The 26,554-nt window shown below is 33.8% G+C and overlaps 1 protein-coding gene across 4 annotated transcripts in view; it reads right to left on the bottom strand.

The window, feature by feature from the left end:
* SEC24A (SEC24 homolog A, COPII component) overlaps positions 1-26,554 on the bottom strand; it is a 114,024-nt gene that overhangs the window by 46,958 nt on the left and 40,512 nt on the right. For 3 of the 4 annotated variants that reach the window (XM_077138486.1, XM_077138485.1, XM_077138487.1), the window contains 11 exons: positions 20,245-20,412; positions 14,832-14,909; positions 14,073-14,233; positions 13,634-13,806; positions 11,650-11,752; positions 10,517-10,643; positions 8,993-9,102; positions 7,468-7,580; positions 5,807-5,925; positions 2,882-2,937; positions 572-778 (listed from right to left, as the gene is read on the bottom strand). In XM_077138486.1, the coding sequence (XP_076994601.1) occupies positions 572-778; positions 2,882-2,937; positions 5,807-5,925; positions 7,468-7,580; positions 8,993-9,102; positions 10,517-10,643; positions 11,650-11,752; positions 13,634-13,806; positions 14,073-14,233; positions 14,832-14,909; positions 20,245-20,412 (1,415 nt within the window). The remainder of the gene's footprint in view (positions 1-571; positions 779-2,881; positions 2,938-5,806; positions 5,926-7,467; positions 7,581-8,992; positions 9,103-10,516; positions 10,644-11,649; positions 11,753-13,633; positions 13,807-14,072; positions 14,234-14,831; positions 14,910-20,244; positions 20,413-26,554) is intronic. The other variant, XM_077138488.1, reaches the window with a different exon arrangement.

Raw genomic sequence — 26,554 nt, 5'->3', positions numbered from 1 at the left:
AGTCCTATAAAAGAGGAAACATTTTGAAGAATGGAAGAGATCCAGAGAGAGCCAGAGAAGAACGACATAGCCACGAGAAGCAGAGAGCCCACTAGCCAGCGACCTTTGGAGATGAAGAAGGGAAATGCCTCCCGGGAAGCTTCATGAAACAGGAAGCCAGGAGAGAAAGCTAGCAGATAATGCCTTGTTTGCCATGTGCCCTTCCAGCCAAGAAAGAACCTGTGACTGTGTTCACCATGTGCCTTCTCACTTAAGAGAGAAATCCTGAACTTCATCGACCTTCTTGAACCAAGGTATCTTTCCCTGGATCCCTTTGATTGGGCATTTCTATAGACTTATTTCAATTGAGACATTTCCTCGGCCTTAGAATTGTAAACTACCAACTTACTACGCTGTCCTTTTAAAAAGCCATTCTGTTTCTGGTGTATTGCATTCCGGCAGCTAGCAAACCAGAACATTCCCACACATGAACAACAAATTAAAAAAAACAAACAAAACAAAGCCCAAGCACTGGGGTCAAAGTGACTGAGAACCAGCATAAATCTTATCACACATTTAATTACTTTCTAACCTTAGCAGAAGACCTTTGGTTGGGCTCCTCTCGAGGTTTCAGTGCTCCCACTCCAAGATTTGGGAGCTGCGTTTGAAAGACAGATATTCGACCACCAGTTGGGGACATCAACTTAAAGGCAGCCTGAAGTGCAGGACCCAAAGCACTCTGGGTCTCCAGAGTCTTGGTAAACATTTGTGGCAATGTTTTCAGTAAATCTTGGACAAGCTTATGAAATAAAACAAGAAAACTCAAGAGGGTTACAAAACAAAATTTTTCTTACAATAAATCAGTAACTAATATAATAGACAAGACATTGAGTCATGATGACAGTCAGAGAATCTACAGACAGTACAGTAAACAATGAAGCTGGTCAGATGAAAAGAAAGCCATTTTAAGTTAACATTATATATTGGCAAGCAAGACAAATAAAAATTGGGCCCTTACAGTTCTTGCACATGCAATAGTCCAGCAAGACTATAAGTCCAAACTTTATCCAAAAGAACCATGTCAGTTTAGAAATTTGATTAAATGCCATGAGATATGGCCTTCTCAATCACCTCTACACACTATTCTTTTCAGTTCCAAAGTGAGTTTAACTCTTCCCTATTGCAAAATCTAAGATATTCAGTAAATTTGTTGATGAACAATTATCACTACAAAAGAAAAACAAAATGGAAAAAAATTACCTATTCAACTTAGATTGTACAAATAAAGAGAGTTAATGGGAAAAAAACTTCACACTATGGCGAAGTCACCATTGCCAACAGCTGAGACCATAGACTTGCTAGTTAAAATGTTACCCCTATGGCATATATGCATGTACAGGCTAGACAACAACCCCCCTTCAGACACATTCTGTTCACCTCTCACTGTATTATGTCATGGCAATTTCCAGGCAGGTAATAAAGAGTTTCTTCTGAACTGACCCCAATGACATTCTGTGAATCAGAAAAGCAAAGGGCACTGAAAGCAGCCTAGCTAATGTGCTTCTATGTAGTGACCAGAAGCTTTATTTCAGCAACCCTCCCAACTTCCCAAATGACTGACAAAAACAGGTTTCCTCCTTTACGGTACAGGCTTATCTTCTATCCTACCACAGACAACTTGCTACTCAAAGACTTAAAAACAAGCTTGAGGGCAAATTTGAGAGCTCAAGTTTCATCTGATGTTTTTTCTTTCATTTTGTCTTTATATATATATATATAAAAATTTTTTTAATTGGGAAATCTTCACATACATACATTCCATACATGGTGCACAATCAATGGCTCACAATATCATCACATAGCTATGTATTCATCATCAGGATCATTTTTTCAAACATTTGTATCACTCCAGAAAAATTTAAAAAAAAGAAAAAACTCATCCACAACCCTTATCCCTCCCTCTCACTGACCACTAGCATTTACATATACCCAATTTATTTTACCCTTTGTCCCCTCTATTATTTATTTATTTATTTATTTATTTTTATTTTTTACATGGGCAGGCACCGGGAATCAAACCCGGGTCCTCTGGCATGGCAGGCGAGAACTCTGCCTGCTGAGCCACCGTGGCCCACTCTACTTATTTATTTTTTTATCCATATTTTTTTACTCATTGTCCATACCCTGGATAAAAGGAGCTTCAGACGAAAGGTTTTCAGAATCACACAGTCACATTGTAAAAGTTCTATCTTTATACAATCATCTTCAAGAATCAAGGCTACTGGAACACAGCCCAACAGTTTCAGGTACTTCCCTCCAGCCATTTCAATACACCATAAACTAAAAAGGGGTATTTATATGATGCTTAAGAAAAGTCTCCAAGATCTCTCAACTCTGCTTGAAATCTTTCAGCCACTGAAACCTTCATTTCTCGTTTCCCCCTTTTGGTCAAGAAGGCTTTCTCAATCCCTTGATGCCGGGTCCCAGCTCATCCCAGAATCTGTCCCATGTTGCCAGGGAAATTTACACCCCTGGGAGTCATGTCCCACACAGAAGGGAGGGCAGTGAGTTCACCTGTTGTTGAGTTGACTTAGAGAGAGAAGCCACATCTGAGCAATAAGACCTTCTCTGGGGGGTGACTCTAGGCCTAATTTTAAGTAGACTTAGCCTATCCTTTGCAGGAATAAGTTTCATAGGGATGAACCCCAAGATCGAGGATTGATGCGGTTGTCCTTACTGCTTGCAGGGATACATCTGATGAATTTTAACTATGACCAAATAGAAAATGCTACACATCTTAGAAATATCATAGAAAGAAGCAAAATTTTACTTAAAGATTATTTCAAAATTATTTTCCTTCAATATTTCAATTAAACACAGCAAATAGGAACATGTGGCTTACCTCTTTACTTTCATTTAAATTTACTAATAAGTTCTCTGGCATAGGTATAAAAACATCTGAAAGAATAAATAAATATTTGTTTTAAACAAAATTTAATTGTTAAAGATATTCCTAATACATAACACTGATAAACTTAACTACCCCCATTCTTAAAGAAAAATCACTTCCTCACTATTATAGTATAGTCTACATATGTCCAAAGAGCCACCAAAAGAGCACTGGTTCAGATATTTATTGCATTTTATCTGCTTCTTGTCTATTGCCTTGTAAAAAGATAAACAGCCTCCAAATTAGAATATATTTATCTGTAAGCACTTAATAAAGGTTTCACAATTTCTCTGATTCTTAGATTAAAGGCAACAATTTAGATAATCCTGCTTTACCCTTCACCTTAGTCCTGGAAGCCAACCAAACACACTCTCAGCATTAAAAAAATGCTGACTAACAAGACACACAAGAATATAAATACAGCTCCCCAAAAGCTCTATCATTTAAAAGGCAGACACTTCCTTGTAAAGAAGGCCCCCACTAGTGCCTCTACCAAAGGCACCACAAAGACAAATGTATCAATAAAGGTATGCTAACTGATCATATCAAATAAGCTTCTCAGGATTTAAATTTATTCCTATTTAGGAATTAAATTTCCTTTCTTAGAAGGAAGCAAACTGGAATGGGAATGTGTGTGGTGGTGGATTAAAAGGGAATCTCACTTTCTACCATTTCTCTATTATTTGTTCTGATTACAAAAAAATAAGACTCATTATAAACAGTTATAAAAAAACAACAAAAAACACCTTGAAACATCAAATATTTATTTTATCTGTCCTGGAAAATGTCTACCAACTATTTAGTCTTTTTCTTTTAAAGTCATAATTTAAAATAATAAAAAAAATTTAATAGCTTTATTGAGATATAATTCACATACTATAAAATCACCCATTCAAAAGGTACAATTCAGTGATTTTTGGATATTCGGAGTTATGCAACCACTATCACATTTTAATTCCTGAACATTTTTGGCATTCTAAAAAGAAACTCAGAAGCAATAAAACCATTATCCCTTCCCCAAAGCTCCCTGGCAACTACTAATTTACCTATTGGATTTACCTATTCTGACATTTCATGTAAACGGAATCACATAATATGTGGCCTTTGGTGACTGGCTTCTTCCACTAAGCATAATGCTTTCAAGGTCCATCTATGTTGTAGCATCTATCAGTATTTCATTCTTTTTTACTGCCAAATAATTAATCCCATTGTATGATATGTCATATTTTGTTTATCCATTCATCAGGTGATGGACATTTGGTTGTTTCTCACTTATGCACTATTATGAAAAATGCCATTTAATGCTTTTAGGAACATCTGTGTACAAGTTTTTCTGCAGACATATGTTTTCAATTCTCTTGGCTATATACCTAGATGTGGATTTGCTGGGTCATATGGTAACTCGATGTTTAACTTTTTTGAGGAACTGTCAAGATGTTTTCTACAGTAGCTGTACCATCTTAAACGCCCACTGGCAATGTGTGAGGGTGCCAATTTCTCTACATCCTCACCAATACTTGTTATGGACTATTATTTTTTATTATAGCCATCCTAGTGGGTATAAACTGGTATCTCATTGTGGTTTTCACTTGCATTTCCTTGATAAGTCATGATGTGGAACATCTTTTCATGTGTTTCTTGGCCTGTGTATATAGGCAATATTGAACAATATATATTGAATAGAGAAATGTCTATTTGAATACTTGCCCTTCTTTAAAAACATGACTTGTATTTTTATTGTTAAATTGTAGAAATTATTTACACTCAGAAACGTGATTTACATATATTTCTCCCATTCTTTGGTTGTCTCTTTATTTTCTTGATGGTGTCCTATGAAGTACAAAAGTTTTTTATTTTGATAAAGCCCAACTTACTTATTTTCTTCTTTTGTTGTTCATACTTGCGGTATTGTAACTAGGAAACCACAGCCTAATCCAAGGTCACGAAGATTCACAAAGCTTATGTTTTCTTCTAACAATTTCATAGTTTTACTTTTCAAAATTAGATCTATTATCCATGTTGTGTTAATTTTTGTTTATGGTATGAGGTAGGGGTACGGTTTCATTCTTTTGAAATGTGGCTACCCAGTTGTCTGAGCATCATTTGTGGAAAAGAACACACTGCTTCCATTTATGAATAAAGTAAAAATAATCTCTAGTTTTATAAAACAACAAGAATCAACCCAATGAAATATTACAATTTTCCTTTTGTGGAGTGCTATTAAACACATAACCAGAAAAAAGAAAAAAACTTTTTTCTTTTATAATTTTTAATTATACTATACTATACTATAATATAATAATAAATTATCTGGTAAACAGTATTGTTTCAATTAGCCTGCTATTCATAATATATAGTCAAATCTACTTCATAAATAATATTCTTTGACTGAAATGACAGAATGTTAACACCTGGAAAAGATTTTTAAAATGAATCAATCAAGTCTCACTTCATATAAGAAGCTTCAGAGAAAACCTGTAATTCTAAACCTCCACAAACAGCACATTATTTAGCCTGACACAATCAAATGAAATTCAATAGTAAACAGATTTTACTGGCAGTATTCAGTTCTTGTTCATAAAAGTCTTACCATATAGATATGAATGAGCAGAATGGAAAAGTGACCTAAGTTATAAGATTAACTTTTTTTATTACTTTGTTGAGAATTCATGTTATCTCATAATCCTGTTCCTCTTCTATAAAATAAAGGATTAAACAAAAGGACTCTTAAGCTCTAACAATTTTGTTTTATATTTAAGATTTAGTTCAATATATTAAAATCATCCCACATGCTCCTTTTTTGTCACACAGTCATGAAATATTTCTAGACATGAAAGTTCCTAAGGTAGTTCAATAACTTTAAGTATTTAATAATACCTTCAATATCTGAAACTATTAGCATCTGAGGTTGAGAGAGGCCTTCTTGAAGACTATAGAAATGGATGGTACTGTCAAATGTTATAAAGCCAATTTTTGTTCTCGTATTGCCAGGTAGCCTAAAAGTAAATTAGAAGAATACGTCATCAAGTGTTCCCACAAACACATACAAATAAAATATCTTCTAAAAGTCAAATATGAAAACCTAATTTAGTATTAATGAAATTATCCCAAAACAGACAGAAACAGTAAGCCCCATGTTTAACTACCGTGAAAATATACCCTACTCAAAGTGGAAACACTACATATAAGACAAACAATGAACAAAAAAAAGGGAGCAATAATACAGCAATTCAAAGCCAATTACTCTTCTTTTTCTTTTTTTTTTTTTTTTTTTGCATAAGCAGGTACCAGGAATCGAATCCGGGGTCTCTGGCATAGCAGGCAAGAACTCTGCCTGCTGAGCCACAGTGGCCCACCCCAATTACTCTTATATAAGGTTATATAGGATCATTTAGGAAATAGTATATAAAAGTACTGGAAAGTGTGTATGAAACACTGAAAATGATTTTAAGCTATTTTAAAAAGAATACTTCAAAAAATTACAACTTATACTTGGAAAAGTTTACATTGTATGTATGTTCCTGCAATTAAAAAAAAGAAAGAAAAAACAATTAAAGAGACAATGACAATTAAATGTAATACAGGATCCTGGATGAGATCTAGCAAGGGAGAAAAAAATGCCCAAGGGGACATTATTGGGACATATGAAAAAAATGGAATATAGTCAGTAAGTTTTATTTCAATGTTAAATTTCTTGAACCGGATAACTGCACTTAAGGTGGTTATAAAAGCGAATATCTTTCACATGGAAAAAAGAATGAAATGTGACCCACACCATACAGCATTCAAAAGAAAAAGAAGTGAATATCCTTGTTCATAGGAAAATGTACATGGCAGTAGTAAATGTTCAAGGAGCATGACATTCCTCCATAATACACAATAGCGCTATATTTCAGTATACTGAAAGCTCACACCAGTTTTCATGAGTTTCACTAAGTATCTAAACACCTTTTAAAATAGTTATTTAAAGAGACTTAAGAGATATATGACCAAATGCAATGTGTGGACACTATTTAAATTTTTATTTCAACAAACCTACAATTAAAAGAAATTTTTGAGACAACCAGGAAGAAAATATGAATTGGGTATTAAATCATATTATGGAATTATTACTAATTTTGTTTGGTGTGATAATCATATTATAGCTAGGATAAAAAAAAAGTCCTGAAGCATCTACAGGTGAAATGATATGCTGTCTGAGATCTGCTTTAAAATTTTCATGGGGGAAAAAATGTGTGTGTGGTGGGGTTGGAAATTACATGAATAAAGAAGAGCAAAATGCTAAACATGTTGAACTTAGAGTATGGATATAATGAAGTTCATTATTTTTTTTTCTATTTAGTACATGTTTGAAATTTCCATAATAAAAAGTTAAAATAAAATAAATAATGTTTCTATGAGAAAGTGAGGCTGTAGCTAATAACTGATTCAACTGGGCATTTAGTACATAATTACATAACTTTCTCATATTTTAGAAACTACTTATTCATTTTGCAAACACTGTTAGTTTCACATTTAAGTTGAATTAAGACACTTACAAATCTAGATTGTCCAACAAACTCTGGCAAACTAAGTTCAAGTATCCAGTTTCAACTGCATTGTGAGACACATCAAACACAAAGAGGTACACTGGAGGCTGAGGTGGCCGTAACTGAAGAAACAAAAAAATCTGATTTAACACGTTTAAATTTAAACTTATTTGCCATAAAGCTAAGATAATTGTGCGCATATACAATAAAACAGTAAATAAGCATTATTTACAGATTGAGTGAAGACTATAGTAAGCAATAATGGGTAAAGAAAATATACAGAAAGAATAAAAGTTTAAAAACAGATAAAACTGTATTATATTGTTTATAATAATACAGATGCATACTTTAAAAAGAAAAATGAGGATGTTGTCTTAGTCAGAAGAGTATTTTAAGTGTCTTAAGTGTCTTAAGACAGAAGAGACAGTAAGTGGAGGGAACGTAATCAGAAAGGCTTCTGGGAGTTTGGGCTATGTTCAATGTCTTGCTTTGATGGCACTAATACAGGTATTCATAATCATTTGGTAATGTATATATTTATGTTTTATGGCTTTTTCCATATGTGTGATATATTTCACAATTTAGGAAAATTACAATTCTGAAAGTGACAAACCAAGTTAGCCTCGGCCAGTTATTTAACACATTTCAGCTAAATTCCATAAAAATGTAATACTCTATACTTTAAATTTCCAAATTCAAAGATTTGTTTTCAATGCAATAAAAAGCATCAAAACTCCACAATCAGAACTGGGCATGCAGTCTACTAACTTTAAACATGTTTGCATGTGTCACTTGCTGAATTCATAGAACCTGTTCCCCAAGAGACAATTCTGACAGGAGCAAAGACCTCTTGCTATGAGTAAGTTAAAACTGAAAGACCATTTTTGCAAAATGTAGGAGATAAAAGAAACCAAAGAAGGTTCACTCAAAAAAAAAAAATCCCAAATATCTGCTACATTCCCTCTTACTTGGAGGAAATTATGGCATTATGAAAGAGTAATCAAAATAAAAGGTCTGGATTTTAATGAAAGCTCTGCCACTTACTAAGTGATGTCTGGCAAGTCACTTAACCTAAATCTGTTTTCACATCTGTAAAACAGGATTAACATCATCTTCCTAGACTACTTCAGAGAGTTCTTTATGAGGATCAAAAATACATATAAGTGCTCTATAAAATATAAAGTACTAATTAAACAATAGGCATAATAATTATTTTTAAAATGTAAGACCTCAGAAAGACAAGTGTATATAACTACTTGCCAGAGGATATTCATCACAGCATTATTTGCAATAGAACTAAATGAGAAGTGACCTACATACGATCCCAATATTGCAAATTTCTTGATGAACACAAAGAAACTTAAGTGGAAGTTTACATACACTTTTACTTTCCAAACTTAACCTTATATATTAATTAACTACTTTTATAATGAGCAAATATTACTTTTAAGAATTTAAAAACATAAACATTTTGTTAAAGAATGTTATAGTGGTCTACTTAAAATTCAGTATTATGATAAAGTGTACTGTATACCATGTATTCTGAAGGAGCCATAAACTCAATAGTAGCATTTTGAACTTCAGGTCTTCTGTGAGGTTCTCCATAAACTCTGGTCAAAGGGTTGTACATGAATTCTTCAGGAACTATATAAAATTAACAACATACAATGATAAAACTGACAGGATTAAGCTTAATAAACTTTTCATTGGCCATTTTCTTAATTTTGGAATTATAAATAATTCGACATAGACTAAATACTGAAAGATAAAACACATTTTTTTTAGTTCCATTCAAGTTCCCCACATACCAAAAGGCACTAAATATGCCTTCCTTTTACAAATATAAGCACTGTAATTTTTTCCCATCTCCTGATATCCTGTTTGTCTTAGTTCTTACTAATACAGGTTTCCTAAAATAGCTTGAATGGATGATTGAATTCATTAAATGCCAGTTATTTTCTTAAATGGAAGAAAAAACTTTCAATTTTGAAATTCACAATCATACAGAATATTAACACAACATATGAAATGCACAGGGTCTGGCTGGACCTAGAAAGCATGATAAAAATACTTGAGAGGTTAAAGTCATAGGAGTTTAGTGAGTTTCATTAACTAATGAGACCTTTATGGAACATCAATTGCCTATCGTTTATAATACACTAAAAGCTCAGAGAATATTTTCTAAATTAAGTATCACTGCATCTGTCTTCACAGTAGTTGTTTAGAACCCCAATGTACTTTAATGGATAAATTCTAATAAGTAAGCTATAGTTTATAAGATTGTCTGGTTCATATATGAATGAGACTTTACCATCATTTCATTTCATATATGGAAGTGCATATATGTAATAATTTCTAAATTATGATAGAGCAAAAAAATGTTCTTAACCTATCCTTTCTTTCCTCTACTCTTCAAAACACAAAGAAAGAAAACCAGTTTTAGAAAATCTCTAATATTCCTCTATTTTTCAGCTATCAATTAAAATTCCTTTCAGAGACCTAATTTTCAATGTGGGTATTAGTACATCCTTTTTCTCTAATCCTAATGGTTTCTTGTCAGTTATTTAACATTCCTTAAATGTAATTAAGTTGTGAAACAGTTACTGAAAGAGATCTCCTCCGCAATTACTGAGAAAACTGCATTCAACTAACCTTCTAGCATTGCCCACCTCCCTTCATACTGCAGTGAATGAATTAGGCAGCTATTCTGTGGACTTATTTTCTTTCACCCTAGAGAAAAGGTATGGGACAATTTCTAAATAAAAATATTTCTTAAATTACTAGCTTTATAATAGCATGAAATACAGCATTTACCATTTATACCCAATATAATAAATGTAAAAAGAAGTCTCAAAGTAGTATCATCATATATTTTTCTTAAAAATACATAAATATTTATAGATATAAATGCTTATAGAAAAAAGTTAATAATAGTTGTCTCTAATAAAAGGATTACAGGAAAATAAGAGGTTGTCTTTGTTTTTCTTTTACTTCACATTTGGATGATATGTTTTCCTAAAGCGCAAGCAGAAATTTTTTAATGTTTCAAAAAACATACCATCATTGACTCGGTAACATAAATTACACTTCCATCTCCTTTGATCAAGAAAGCTCACAAAAGGATTGATGTATGTCCTGCACGAACGGCATCTCACAATTGTGCTGGAGGTAACCACAGGCAATTGCTGAAAAAAAAAAACCAGAAACCTTTAAAGGAAGTGATCACTGCATTTAAAAGTTAAACGTTAATACATCCTTTATATTAATTGTTGGGATATTGTAATTTTGGAGAAACAACCTTGAGTAAAAAGATGTGTCCAAAAATTATGTAGCTGAAATGGACTGATTTTAAACTCTATTTTTTTTCTCTAGGACTGGTCTCATTAAATTTTCCTTTTAAAAAAACGTAACAAAAGGAGAAATACTGCATGGTCTCATTGATACAAACATTAATGAATGAACTTGGAGAATTTCAGTTAAGAACAGAGGTCATCAGGAGATAGAAATAAGGTAGATATTGGGATTTGATGAATGGCAAAGGAAAACAGGATCAATATTCTGAAACAAATGACCCATTAAATCGTTAGTAAGTTTCTTGACATTTCATTAAGAAGCTTGGTTAGTTCTCATAAAAGTAAAGTATGGTTGAATTATATTTAAATATCTAATTTACCTTTTAACATGCTCTCATTCAAAGTTTATCCTGCATATTAAAACTGTGAAAGTCTTAATACCAAAAATCCATAAAAGCAATAATATCCTGTCACCAAAGGAAGTTTAAATGGGAAAGTCACCCCACTCAGATACTGACGCTTTCAAGGGTATGTGGTCATGTGACAAGATCTCAGAGTCTTAGGACAAAAGTGAAACAGCTTCTTAAAACATGCAATTTTACTCAAAGGATGGCAGATATGTGAATAGTATGGTTCATTTATTTATTTCCTTTCAGTTATCAGTTTAGAACATCTTGGATTATTCAACAGTCTGTTTATTCTACCTCATTTAGAAAATATTTGGCAATCACATCTTTGGATGAATTACCAATAAGGAAGGCTGTCAATAGTCAAATTCTGAAAGATAGCTCAAACAAATTCTATACGGACTCCTTGAACTGTTGCAGGAAATTCCTTTCCTAAAATAACCCACTAAAATAATCTTCCATAAGCACTTACTGCTGAGAGTGAAACATACCACTAGGTCTTTGAAAGGATGAAGTAGCAGCCCCAAAGGAAGTTTGGCTTTATTCAGTAATGCCTGAGTCTGAGGAATGCTAGTCAGCGTGCATCGAAATAACCTATATTAAAGTAAAAAATATGTCAGTTGCTGCTATGATTATTTTGGACCAAAAATAAAATAAAAAAAATTAAATAAACAAATGAAAAATTTCAATAGACCCTCATATTTTATCCCATTAAAATATTTAAGTTCTATTCAGAAATAGAGGGTAGGCAGTTAAAACCTCATATCATTCAACTAAAATAAATTATCTTCCTGGCTTGTGTGCAAACCCAGCAACTACTAGATGATTTAATTTTCTTTATATAACTAGATTACACAAGAATTACAATGACCCAAATTCACAAATTCAAAGCTAAGTTTATTATTGAAAAGTTCAGCATACTGAAGGTTTTAAAAAGACGATTTAAAAGCTCTTGTGAAGTCCATATATATAGCAGAGAAGCTTAGTCTACCTATAGGTATGCCTAAGAATTACTTCCAGAGGACCTCTTTTGTTGCTCAGATGTGGACTCTCTCTCTCTCTAATCCTAACTCTGCAAATGAAATCACTGCCCTGCCCCCTACATGACATCCAGGGATGAAAGTCTCCCTGGCACCACGGGATTGACAATTCATCCTGACCAAAAGAGGGGAAAGAAGTGTAATAAATAAAGTATCAGCGGCTGAGAAAGCTCAGATACCGTCAAGAGGCTACTCTGGAGGTCACTTTACACAAGCTTCAGTTAGACATTGCTATCTACCATAACTTGCCAAACCCCAACCAAAACCATTCCTGCCAATCCTGGGGTATTATATAAGATTCTACAAAGGTTCCATGCACTAGGGTAAATTTCCAGAAACATACAACTTCCAGATAGGTCCCCAGACCACATAAGTCCTGAATGCAGAGGGGCCAGCCTCTCCAGAACATCAACTAGTTCCATCCCCCATCCCATATTATTGACAGCCCCTTTCAATATGAAAGTTAGAATGGGCATAGCCCAAATACCCCTAAAGAGTGGGAGAAAAATCAAAGGTGATGGTGGAGAAGGTAGGGTAGGGTTTAACAAATGAATATGACTGCTGAATCATTATACTGGTATTTCTTTTGGTCTCTAGTATCTTAGAGCAGGTAGAAAACCCCAAATTGTGGAACTGTAACCCATATCAAACTCTGACATCTGCTCTACAACTAATTGTTGCAATGTGCTTTGAAATTTATTGCTTTTTAGTATGTTATTTTTCACAAAAAAAGAAAAAAGAGTCGATTGCACAGCTATATGATGATATTGCGTGCCACAGATTGTACATTGTAGATGATTACACGGTATATGAATAAACAATACATCAATAAAAAATAAATAATTTTTTTTAAATGACAAAGAACAATTTACCAGAAAGTCTTCACCAAATACTATTTAAACTTTGGATAAATTTTTAGAGTATTAAATTAAAATTATTTATTTATGTATTAAATTATCTTCGTTATGAAAAGTAGTTTTACATGAGAGCAAATACAGGATGATAATGCAATCAAATCCCTATATATTTTTTTCTTTTGGCATAGGTAGGCTCCAGGAATCGAACCCAGGTCTCTGGCATGGCAGGTGAGAATTCTGCCACTGAGTCACCGTTGCTCTGCCCCTATACTTCTGACTTTGAAGAAAGAATGCAGGCACCATAATAATAAAGAATATCATATCCCATTAGAGCTGATAAGTATAGTAAGAGCAAAACCATTTCAGGAGTTACAACTTGATTTCTTCACTTAAACATTTCATATCTCAATTAAGTCAAGCAAGTAACAGAGTTCTTTTTTATATGCAGAACTACTTTTGCACATTGATATACCTGTACACTTTGTTCATAGCACAAGAAATGCCTAGAAAAAGATCTATAAAACTGTGAGAACGAGCATAACATCATATTTATTAAGAAATACTTTTTGAAACCTTACTCTGGGTTACAGTTCAGTTTCTGGATGTCTTCATGCAAATTTGGAACTGGAGGCTGCAAAGGTGTTGTTGGAAGCATGCTTCTTTCTTGAAGAAGATTGATAACTCTTAGACCCTCTGGATGTAGGCTTAATCCGTGCACGCTTGCAGTTAAATGATTAGCACCTACGGGAGTCTGCAGATATATAATTTCAAAGTAAGTAACCTCCATAATGTCTCCAGTTGAAAATAGAAGTGGTTAGAGACTTGGCTAATTAATCTCTCTCTAATAACAAAACTATAATCTAGATTTTATGGTCAATCTTTTGGTCCTGGAGAAATATAAAAGAATGAAAAGGCTTTATGAAATAGCCATTATTATTCTAATTGATTATAAAAATGCTCAATGTACCTTCTTAAAATGTTCTTTGTGGAAATAGTGGAAAAAACCAAAAAGATTACCTGATTAAAGGCCAGCGGCCCACTTGGGTAATTCAAGGAAGAGGGTGGCATTCCGGTTGTACCAGGTAGTGGTGTGTTCTGATAGCCAGGTGGCAAGGAAGGATACGAATATCCAACATTTCGGCCCATTTTGGGATTCTTATTAGTAAGCTGTGGTGTCGCTAAAAACAAGTTTACTTTTAAGTTCTATTTTATGATCCAGAATACTTTAAATCAACACATAGATTCATTAGATGCCAAACAAGGGATTATAACTCTAAATTCCTTTACATAATTTAAAACTTTCAATGATCAATAGTGTAAAATAAGACAAACACTGGTATCAAAGCAAGAACACTGATTGAAATCTAGTTAACGGAGAATATAGCTATAAATACACAGACAAAATTTGGTATAGTTTACTTTCCACCATGTACTAAATTTCTATTCAGGGTAAAATTTAATTCAAAAGAACTTTAATAAAAACATCCAAGATGTTCAACTTAAGGGACTATTTAAATAAGTTTAAATCTTTCTAACTGATAAAAATACCCTACACTTATAATATGATAATAATAAAACCCATGATCCCAATTCTGGTGGAAAGAAAACACTAATAAACATCTAAATGCATGGAGAGCAAAATGTTAACAGTAGATATCACTACAGGATATGACATTTTATTTTTTTTTGCTTCTAATTTTCCAAATTTTCTACAATGATTATATATTATCTCTATAATCAGAAAAAAAGAATAAAAAGTCTTTCATAGCAGCTCACCCAAGAAGCCACCTCCTTCAATTTCATCATAACTATTGTGGACCACCATAGACTCATTACTGGTATTTGATGTACCACCTAAGAAATAAGTTTATTAATACTATTTAAATTAGAACAAATATTACAATTTATGCAAGATTTGAAGTTATGTCTAAAAATTCAAGACAACTTTCCAAATGACAGTTTAAACCACAGCCTACTAAAAATGTCAAATGTTGAAAATAAGATTTCAAGCAACTATGTATAAGCTTTTAAATATAAAAAAATATATAAAAGTTTCAAATAGTTTAGACAGCTTCAGTGAATAGAAACACAAATCTTCTGAAGGAATCTTTTCATCTTACATTGTGCTTAAGACAAGGGTACAATTAGGAAAGTTTTTCAAAATCCAACTCTTCCACAATGACTTCTAAAAATTATGGTTTTTAAAGTCATAAAATTATATACTATTTGAAAGAGTTCAGCAATTGTGACAGCTATATTAATAATCTCTAAACAGTAGCACACACTGAAACAAAAATCATTAAAATCAACAATGTTAGTAGGGTAGTATATGGGAACTGAGTATTTATGCATGATTTTTCTATAAACCTACAACTTCTCTAAAAAAATCAATTATACTTAAAAATAAAGACAATAAAATTATGAGATATGTAGAATGGAATGATATCTTAATGTTTTGTTTGTTAATTTTTTTAATTAATAAAAAAGTTTTAAAAAATTATGAGGATAAAAGACTTATTTTCAAAATATCTAACAGAATGGAAACCAAAATGAATTTAAAGGTGATAAAGTTATTAGAACGATTGTTTTAGTCTAGAGAAAATGCTAAAATAAAATTAAAATCTTAATTTGTCTTCTCCCATAATTGTACTAAGTTAAAGATAAATGTCAGGGACATTTACTTATGAAAAATAAACATTATTTCCAGAAAAAAAATTATTTCCAAGTATCTCAGCTATTTATGAATTCTAATTCTAAATTCAGTGAATAGTATCAACTTCTAACACCTAGGTACAAATTTACTAACATTAGCAGTCATATTAACATGAACTAGATAAATTTAATGGTTTCCATAAAATCAGTTTTGTTTTCAATTTGCATGACCATCATGAGTTTAGAAATTCAAACAGAAAACCCTACAAAAACTTCAGTAGAAACAAATAAAATCACTGAACATATTGTGAATACTTTCAGTTAGTTAAAATTTAGTTACTGTAGATTGATTTCCAAAGCTGTAACGTGGCAACTGATGAGAAAAAGTGGCATCATTTTGTTATACATTGTTGATACCATTCTTTCCAAATTATGCATAAGTTGTTTTTTCCCTATTCACAATACTTTGAAAAGGAAATATTAGAAGAAAATATAAAAATAATGTTGATTTCATTCAGTAATGGGATAAAGGGCAATGTTTTTCTCCTTCCTCTATTTCCCTATTTGCAAATTTTGCTGCAATGGCTATATAATACTCTTAAATCTAATTTCTTACTTTATTTAAATTAATAAATTCATGTTTCAAATTTATACCCCAAGATAGTGTTTTAAAACATTTGATTATTTAAATAAAACTTCAAAATGCTTGTGCACTTGACGTTTTATTTACACCCATAAATATTTGTTAATATTTACAATAATAGATGTGATCAAAATACTGTCTCCATCAAGGGATTTGATAGAAGTGATGGTAACTAATTAGTGAGGTTGTAAGTAACATTGCTATATTGAAGGTCAATATGATTGAAAGGGGATGTATAGTGCCATGTAGCCCACTGATTAAACTTACAATTATAAATAAGTTCTCACCTGAACTATTACACAGGTTTGATATTGGACAGAAAAGTCAATAGTGGAAGGGTATAGGAGAAAACTAAAATTGCATGCTGTGGCAGAAAGTTAATAGGAAGACATCAATAACACCACAGTACTACCAGGGACAACTAATTGAGAGTGAGGGGGAAGACGTGATAAGGGATGGTTTTGATTTGCTATTTATTTGGTAAGACTGTGCTTGTCAGTTCTTTGTCTCTATGGACCAGTGAAAACTGTCTAAAATTCAGAGGGTTGCCGATTCTACAACAAAGTGAGGATATTGTAAGACATGGTTTGCTTATTTTGGACATTATCCATTGTAATAATAAATGGAGGGAGCCAAAGGTATAATGACTGAGAAGCAGAATGGCAAACTATGATACATTTATATAATAGAATACAGTGCGTCTACAAAAATGAAGGATGTCAAGAGGCATGCAACAAACTGAATAAATCTTGGGGACAATGTGTTGTGTCCCCGAACAACTATGCTAAGGTCTCTTTCAGAAAACAGTGATAAGAAAATGGTAGCCTAGATTGTAAACCTTATAACAGTCACACTTAGTCTGAAGTTGTAAGTGTATTCCCAGTTTCTGAGACACTGAGCTGTACATGTATCAGCTGGTATTTCCCTGGAACTCTGAGTAACTCTGTGACACCTAAGACTCAAAAATGGAATGTTGCAGCCCTGAAAGTTAGCATAGCTGTATACGGTAACAGTTAAAGTAACAGAAAAAAACATCAGGCCTCAATTAGAGATAAAAACTAAGCCAATCTGGTCGGGACTAAGGCTAAATCAGAATGCGGGGTAAAAGATGATAGCGTATATAAGTACGTGGAACTTTGAGTAGGGCATGAGATTTTGTGCCCTGATAAATGATGCCCCTATAAATCCCAGAGTGATTTGAACAGTGAATAAAAAAGTATTTGCAAAGACCCCTTGGGGGAATGGCTAGAAAAGAAGGAAAATTCAACTTCGCCTTTTGGAGAAGGACTGATATTCTCACAAATAGTGAGGACAACAAAGTCAATACACTAAACCCTCAATCTTGAGGTTTGTTCATATGAAACTTATTCCCGCAAAGGATAGGCTAAGCCTACTTAAAATTAGGCCTTAGAGTCACCCCCAGAGAACCTCTTTTGTTGCTCAGATATGGCCTATCTCTCAGCAAACATGGCAAGCTAACTCACTGCCCTTCCCCTCTCTACATGGGACACAACTTCCAGGGGTGTAAACCTCCCTGGTAACATGGGACAGAAAGCCTAAAATAAGCTGGGACTCAGCATCAAGGGATTGAGAAAACTTTCTCAACTGAAAGGGGAAAGAGAGAAATGAGACAAAATAAAGTGTCAGTGGCTGAGAGATTTCAAATAGAGTTGAGAGGTAATCATGGAGGTTATTCTTACGCATTATATAGATAATCCCTTTTTCGTTTAAGGTGTATTAGTGAGGCTTGAGGAAGCTACTGGAAAGAATTGCGTTCCAGGAGCCATGTTTCTTTAAGATGATTGTATAATGATACAGCTTTCGCAAAGTGATTGTGTGATTGTGTAAACCTTGTTCTTATGCTCCTTTTATTTACAATATGGACAGATAAGTAAAAATATGGGTTAAAAATAAATAAATAATGGGGGAACAAATGTTAAAATAAATTGGGTAGAGGGAAATACTAGTGTTCAATGCGAGGCAGGGGTAAGGGGTATGGTACTTATGAGTTTTTTCTTTTTTCTTTTTATTTCTTTTTCTAGAGTGATGTAAATGTTCTGAGAAATGATCATGGTAATGAATATACAACTACGTGATGATATTGTGAGCCACTGATTGCACACCAAGTATGGAATGTTCACACGTTAAGAATGTGTCATATGTTGATTGGTTTTATTAATAAAAATTTAAAACAAAATTTCAACAAATGGTGCTGTAATAACAGATACTCACATGAAAAAAGAATGAAACGTGACCCCACCATATAGCACACACACAAAAAAGACAGTGTATGTACTCTAGACCTTCACCTAATGTATGAGACCAAAGGCAGAAATGTTTGTCTAGAACTTAAATTTCTGTAATATACAATCTAAAATAACCTATATGGATAGCTCATTTAAACAACCCAAACTCCTGGAGTCCAGAACAGGAATAAGGCCTTGTAATTCTATATACCTTAATGTAATACCTGGATATACCTCAGACTATGGTGGGCTGATTATTTTTGGTAGTCCCTGCAGGGTGCAAAGAAAAAAAAAAAGGAACTATTAAACTTTCCCATCTGGGTAACCCTGGCTACCCTCTCAACTACTGGGGACTCCCAAGAAAATAGGCCAAGCCCTTGATTTTGCCCTTATGAAACTAATTTCTATAGTAGAGAAGCTAAGACTAACTATAACGAGGCCTAAGAATTGCTTCCAGGAAACCTCTTTTGTTGCTCAGATGTGGCTTTTCTCTCTCTCTAAGCCAATTCTGCAAGGAAAATTATTATCCTCCCCACTACATGGGATATGACATTCAGGATGAAAGTCTCCCTGACAACATGAGGTGTGACTCTCAGGGATAAGTCTGGTCCTGGCACGGTAAGAGCAAAAGGGGGAAAATAAGTATAATAAAATAAGGCGTCAGTGGCCAAGAGAGATCAAACAGAGTCAAGAGACTATACTAGAGGTTACTCTTATGCAAGCTTCAGTTAGATAGTGCTAATTGCCAGGGTTTGCTAAACCCCAACCTACATCACTCCTGTGAACTCTTAAGAACACCTAGGGCTCAAATGAAACTCTCTAAAAGCTTCATGCACTAAATTTACTTTCCTGGAACCTATAATTTCCAGAGGGTTTCTAAGCCAGATAAACCATGAAATCCAAAAGGACAAGCCTCTCCAAGATTATTGGTTGATTACATCTCCCCACCCTTAAGTGTTGTGCCCTTCTCAACATGAAAAAGTCAGAAAGGGCATTGCCGAACGATCCCTATAGACGGGGAGAAGGCTCAAGGAGAAGGAAGAGTTATAACAAAGAAAACAGGATTTAACAAATGAATATGACTACTAAATCACTATACTGATATTTCTGAATTACTATATTAATATTCCTTATAGCCTCCAGTGTTTTGGAGCAGCTAGAAGGAAAAATCTGAAATAGTAGAATGGTAACCTATAACAAACTCTGAAATCTGTTATATAACTACTTGTTGAAGTGTACTTTGAAAATAATTGCTTTTTCTTTCTATATATATTCACAATAAAAAAAAGTTTAAAGAAAAAACTGTCCCATCAAAAAGAGTCAGCATCTTAAAACATTTCCTAACACTTCTATCCTCTTACTACCCCCAAGCCCCAATGCAAAGGACCTAACTTCAGAGCCAAAAATTTTTTAAAAGCTGTACTGGAACAAAAAAAAATTAACAAATGTTAAGAGCAGTGGTTCTCAAATACTTTAGACTACAGCCCAGCATAAGGCAATTTAATTCCTGAAGAATTTTTAACTTTAAATTCCTGAGGCACATCCCTAACCAAACAACTTGACTTACGCAGATTTCAGATTATTTTCACCTTTCCACCTTAAATCAAAATTTTATCATTTGACTTTGCTTTTTTTTCAGGGGGCTTACCTTCTTGATTGATAGCTGAATTAAATGAGGGCTGGAGTACAGCACTATGGGAGGATTTCTGGGGAGCGAGGGCCCTCACTGGAGGTGGGCCTTTAACTGGAGGGGGTCCAAGAGGAGTTCCTGGTTGAAAAGTAGTAGCAGGTGGATTCACTAAGGAGGGTACAGAACCTACAGAAACATTAGTTTACATATGTCACTTACAAACTTAAGACAAATGCCTTTTACCAACTCTAAGTAACTTCCAATTTTACATTTTAATTACAATCAAGGCTAAATTAACAGAAATATAACTTCCCAGGCTTATGACTTTTAAATCTATATGTCCATTACACATTTCCAAGTCTCTCCTACCCCATGCTTCTCAGCTGTCAATTCTGTCAATTATTAAAGCAGTATAAATATAAAATCCAGCATCAAATTACTTCTGTGGTAGGTGCAATACCCCATTTATTAATTTTTCATTAACTGGTCACAGAGGTTCAATAAGCCATGTAAAATATTCCTACTAAACTAATATGAATAGGATTTTGTTACCAGCCTATTAATATAATCCATTCAATTAACAGCAACTAGATTGAGAGTTGGCTTTCAAAAAATACATAATATTGGGATATTTTTAATTCTCCAAGTTTTGTCTTCTTTGGATTAAAAACCTATTAAAAATGGGACTAAAATTTGTAAGCTGCTCATTGTTTACCTAACAATAATTAAAGCTAGTTTACCTTCCATAATGGCTTGAATGCTGTATCAAGAACATTCTCTAGGAAAGCCTTCTTGACCAAAAGGGGGAAGAGAAAAATGAGATAAAGTTTCAATGGCTGAGAGGTTTCAAACAGAGTCAAGAGGTTATTCTGGAGTTTATTCTTACGCATTATATAGATATCCAATTTTAGTTTTTTGGGGCATTGGAGTGGCTAGAGGGAAGTACCTGAAACTGCTGAGGTGTGTACCAGCAGCCTGGATTCTGAAGAAGATTGTATAACTATATAGCTTTTGCAATGTTATCTGTGTTTGTGAATACCTTGTGTCAGATGCTTCTCTTATTGAGGATATGGACAGGTAAGTTAAAAAATACGAAAAAATAAATAGACAAACAATAGGGGGATAAGGGGTAAAAAAAAAAATTGGGCAGATTGAAATACTATTGGTCAATGAGAGGGAGGGGTAATGGAATGCATGAGTTTTTCTTTTTCTTTCCATTTCTTTTTCTGAAGTGATGCAAGTGTTCTAAAAATGATCATGGTGAATACACAACTATGTGATGATATTGTAAGCCACTGATTGTATATAGTGGATGGACTGTATGTGTGTGAAGATCACTCAATAAAAAGATATATTAAAAAAAAGAACATGGCGGGCAATGGGGGCTCAGTGGCAGAATTCTTGCTGCCATGCCGTAGACCCAGCTCAATTCCTGGAGCCTGCTCATTCCAAAAAATAAATAAACAACATTCTCCAGGCTTAAAAATCAAGAAAAACCCGAAGTTTATGTACATACATTATAATATAGTGATATCCAAGAGGTTTAAATGTTATCAATCAAACTAAACTCAGAATAACATGGTATTCACCCTTGCACCTCTCTATCTCACTGCCCAAATTTCACCATTTTTCTATGAGGACAAAAAGTTCTGACCAGGATAAAAATATGATCAGTTACACTTATGGAAATTCTTCTATGCAATATCAAAATTTTTAAAACCCACAACCACTTGCCTCTTTCAGGTTAATCATTCACCAAAAAGAAGGAAGAAAAGAGGAGGAACAAAATCAACAAGTAAATAAAACACCACTCATCAAGTGTGTGTGAAAATTTTTCATTCCAAGACATTTTAACCTCTGAGTTCATAAGTGAAAGAGGCAAAGCATTTTATTTATAACGTACTATATAGTAAACTCTATATTTTGTAAAACTAAAGGAATAAAGGTACCAGATATGACCTTTTCAATATGCTTCTTCTTTGCCGTTAAATTCTTCAGAGCTAAACTGAAAAACTACATCGCAGTCCTTATAGGTCCCAACAAAACTAATCGATGCCTTCTTGACAGAAGTGAAAAATAAAGATTTTCATGAAACTCCCTTATCGAAGAAGTACCCACACATATCAGTGGTAATACAGACAAATCAAAGGAACAAAGGGGCAAAGTACATTACCAACTCAGCATAACAAGCACATATGATGTATCTGACCACAAAGATAAAACGATCTAATGTTTAACAGAATACAAAGGAGTTTATAGATTTCTCACAGCTTTATGAAGAATATTTTTGAATCCAGAATACTGTTTAGATTTATAAATAGATTATTTTATTCCAAGTTGAATAATCCTTATTTATAACACTAATAGCTTGAGTTTCTGAATCTCCCTTCTTCCTAAAGCTGGTGCTAAATAGTAGTCTATTTGAAAAAAAAACTCAGAGAATTTAATACACAAACAAAAACTTAGTAGAAGGTCAGGATACTGACAATTTAAGATAGACTATCAGGCACCTACTATTTTGTGTGTGTGTGTATGTGTGTGTGTGTGTGTGTGTGTGTGTATTCTTCACCATGATAATTTTTAGAACATTTGCATCACTCCAGAAAAATAAAAAGAAAATAAAAAAGAACTCATACATCCCATACATCTTAACCTTCCCCTCACTGACCCACAGTATTTCAATCTACCCAATTTTCAACCTTCATCTCCCTTATTTATTTATTTTAATCCTTATTATTATTATTATTTTACTCATCTGTCCGTACCCTGGATAAAAGAAGCATCAGATACAAGGTTTTCACAATCACACAGTCACACTGTAAAAGCTATATGGTTATACAGTCTTCTTCAAGAATCAAGAGAAAGGTTATTTCTGCATTGATTGTACCCAATGTTTAGAATGCTTGTATGTCAAGAATGTTTTTATGTTAAGGTTTACAATAAAAAAAAAAAAAAAAAAAAAAAAGAATCAAGGTTAGTGGAATACAACTCAGCCTTTTCAGGTACTTCCCTCTAGCCACTCCAATACACCATGAACTAAAAAGGGATAAGAATAACCTCCAAGATAATCTCCCAACTCTGAGAGTTTACCTTATCTCATTTCTCTCTTCCCCTTTTGGGCAAAGAAATCTTTCTCATTCTGATGATGCCGGGTCCCAGCTCATCCCCAGGACTCAGTTTCCACGTTGTTAGGGAGATTTATACCCCTGGAAGTCATGTCCTACATGGGGTGGGGAGAGAAGGGCAGTGAGTTCACCTGCCAACTTGGCTTAGTGAGAGAAGCCACATCTAAGCAACAAAAGAGGCTCTCTGGGGGTGACTCTTAGGCATAATTATCAGTAGAATTAGCCTCTTCTTTGCAGTAATAAGCTTCATAGGGGTGAGCCCCAAGTTTGAGGGCTCAGCCTATTGAACTGGTTGCCCTCACTGCTTATGAGTATATCAGAAATTCCCTAGATAGGGAAGTTGAATATTTCCTTCTTTCTCCCCAGGCCCTCAAGGGGACTTTCGCAAATACATTTTTATCCTCTGCCCAAATTACTCAGGGTTATATCAGGGCATCACACTAACCTGTACAAACCAACTAGATCTCACTCAGGCACCTCCTATTAATGGTGGGTTTAAAAAAACAAAGTAAAGTCCTGCCCCATCAAGATGGCAGAGTGAGAAGCTTCAGGGTTGTCTGCCCTTTGCAGAAGCTTTAACAACAGCAAGAACTGGCAGAAGCATCTTTCTCAAAACACCAAAAAAAAGAGAAAAAGATGGTTAAAAGATTGGAGTAACAGGGAGAATACCAAATCAAGAGAAAGGTTATTTAAAAGTGGTAGGAAATCAATGATGCAAATGTTCAAAAAAATGATCATGGTGATGAATACACAACTATGTGATATATTATGAGCCACTGATTGTACAGCATGCATGGAATGTTTATATGTCAAGAACGTTTGTACATTTGTATGTTAAGTTTTTACAATAAAAATATTAAAAAAAAAAAAAAAAGTGGTAGGAAATCATGCCTCTCTGACTGGCTCCTCCCTATCCTGATTTAAAAAGCTAAAAGTGAAAAATGCCAACCAAGGATTCTATATGTGGTAAAAAAATGAAGGATAGATTAAGACATGGCTAGATAAACAAAAGCTAAAGGAGTTCATCAGATTGGCCCTATAGGAGACACCAAAGTGAGACTGATAGGAAAGTACAATAGACCAAAGCCACATGAGGAAATACAGAACTCCAGGGGAGGTAAAGACATGGGTATATAAAATGCCAGCACTAACGTATTTTTGGTTTGCAAACTCCACTTTTTGCTTCCTACAAGATCTAAAAGGCAAATGCTGAAAATGCAATGACAAATCAGTCAAGTTGGACTCATAATGTATAAACATGTAACTTGTGTCAAGAGGTACATAAAGGTGGGGGGACAGAAGGGTACAGGAACACAGTTTGTGTATGCTATTGAATTTAAGTTGGTATCAAAGTAAAAGAGACTATTATAGATTTAGAATGTTAAATTTATAGGTTGCCAGGGTGGGGGGCAGGGGGAATGGGGAGTTAATACATAAAGGGTATAAGGTTTATGTTTGTGGAGATAGGAAAATTTTAGTCACGGAAGATGATGAAGGTACAACAATACTGTGAATGTATTTAATTCCACTAAATGGTATGCTTGAAAGTAGTTGAGTATATAGGGTTCCACAAGTAAAAAAAGAAAGAGCAACTAAAAAGACAATTACAACTACATACAATATATGATCCTGGGAAGGATCTAACAAGGGAAGAGAAAATACTCCAAGGGACATGAAAACATTGTAATATAGACTATAGATTTTATATTAATGTTAAATTTCTTAAGTATAGTTATCAAGTGAATATCCTTGTTCTTAGGAAGTATATATGGTGGTATTAAATGATCAAAGAACATTATGAGTTCAGAAAATGGATTGATAAGTAGATATACAGATAGACTGATAGATAGACAGACAGATGGAATGATACAGCAAATGTACCAAAATTGGGTGGATTTGAGCATTTGGGGGCTAAGGGTATGGTGGAATTCTCTATATGGGGTTTGTTGTTTTTCTAACTGACATGTAAATTTGAAAGTATTTCAAAATAAAAAATTTAAAAATGAAGATTTTTTTAAAAGGGGTCTCATAAGAAAAAAGTAGAATAGCCATAAATGTTAGGTTCATTTTATTAATTTACATATCTTTTTTTCTCCCCTTCTTTTAGGTAGGAACATTCATAGGTTTTGGCAGTTGCTTATGTCTCCCCACGTCTGTTTTGGACCCAAGGCACTCTACTTGAGGACTTCTGTCACAGCTAATGACATTTCAAATTATTGATTACATGCCTTTTTAAGAGAAGCTATGCCAACTCAAATAGTGTTAAACAGTGCCTTTTCCCAAACAATTTTTTTGTGGCTTCGGGCAAATTATTCAAGCCTCACATTTTTTATCTGTAAAAGAGATTGCTATGATAATTAAATAAGATAACATATAAAAATGTGGTAGAGTCCTAAAATATGTGTGTTCAATAAATGTTATCTATAATTATTACTAATGAAGTGAATTTTCATTTATTTCAGGTGACTGATGCTCACTCATGTTATCAAGTGAATTAGAATAAAAGTAACCTGAAGGATTCCTGATTTTAGCAATTGAGGATCAGAAGATTTCTACAAAGAAACTTAGTTTCTAGAAACAGCCTTAATCATTAAAAGGCCAAAAGGCAAAAAGAGAAGAAACATTCACCAGGGCCAACTGCTGGTCAGGGGGTGTGCTTTTTTGAAACTGTTGTGTACTCTAGAAAAACCATGTTCTTTTATCCCAATTATTGTTGGGTGGGATCTTTTTTATTAAGTTGATTCCATGGAGATCTGAACCTTCCAATTGTAGGTGGGACCTTTTGATTAGATGGTACAACAGAGATATGTCTCTACCCATTCAAGGTGGGTCCCTTACTAGGGTCCTTTAAGAGGGAACCATTTTGGAAAAAGCTTCAGAGCTAACACAGACAGAAACATTTGGAGATGCAAAAAGAAAACATCCCCAGGGAAGCTGTTCGAAACTAAAAGCCAAATGACCAGTAGATGCCAGCCACCTGCCTTCCCAGGTGACAGGGGTGTTTCAGACCCATTGGTCTTTCTTGAGTCAAGGTATCTTTTAGACATTTTTTATGGCCTTAGAACTGTAAGCTTATAACTTAATAAATTTCCTTTATAAAAGCTAACCCATTTCTGGTATATCGCATTTGTGGAAGATTTAACAAAATAAAACAGAGGGCTTAGAAAAAGAAATAGTTTCAAGCAGCTAACAAAGCTACAAGC

Source organism: Tamandua tetradactyla, chromosome 20, assembly GCF_023851605.1.
Source record: "Tamandua tetradactyla isolate mTamTet1 chromosome 20, mTamTet1.pri, whole genome shotgun sequence".
Taxonomy (NCBI): Eukaryota; Metazoa; Chordata; class Mammalia; order Pilosa; family Myrmecophagidae; genus Tamandua; species Tamandua tetradactyla.
Note: the sequence above shows the minus strand (reverse complement) of the source record. Positions and strands in the feature narration are given on the sequence as shown.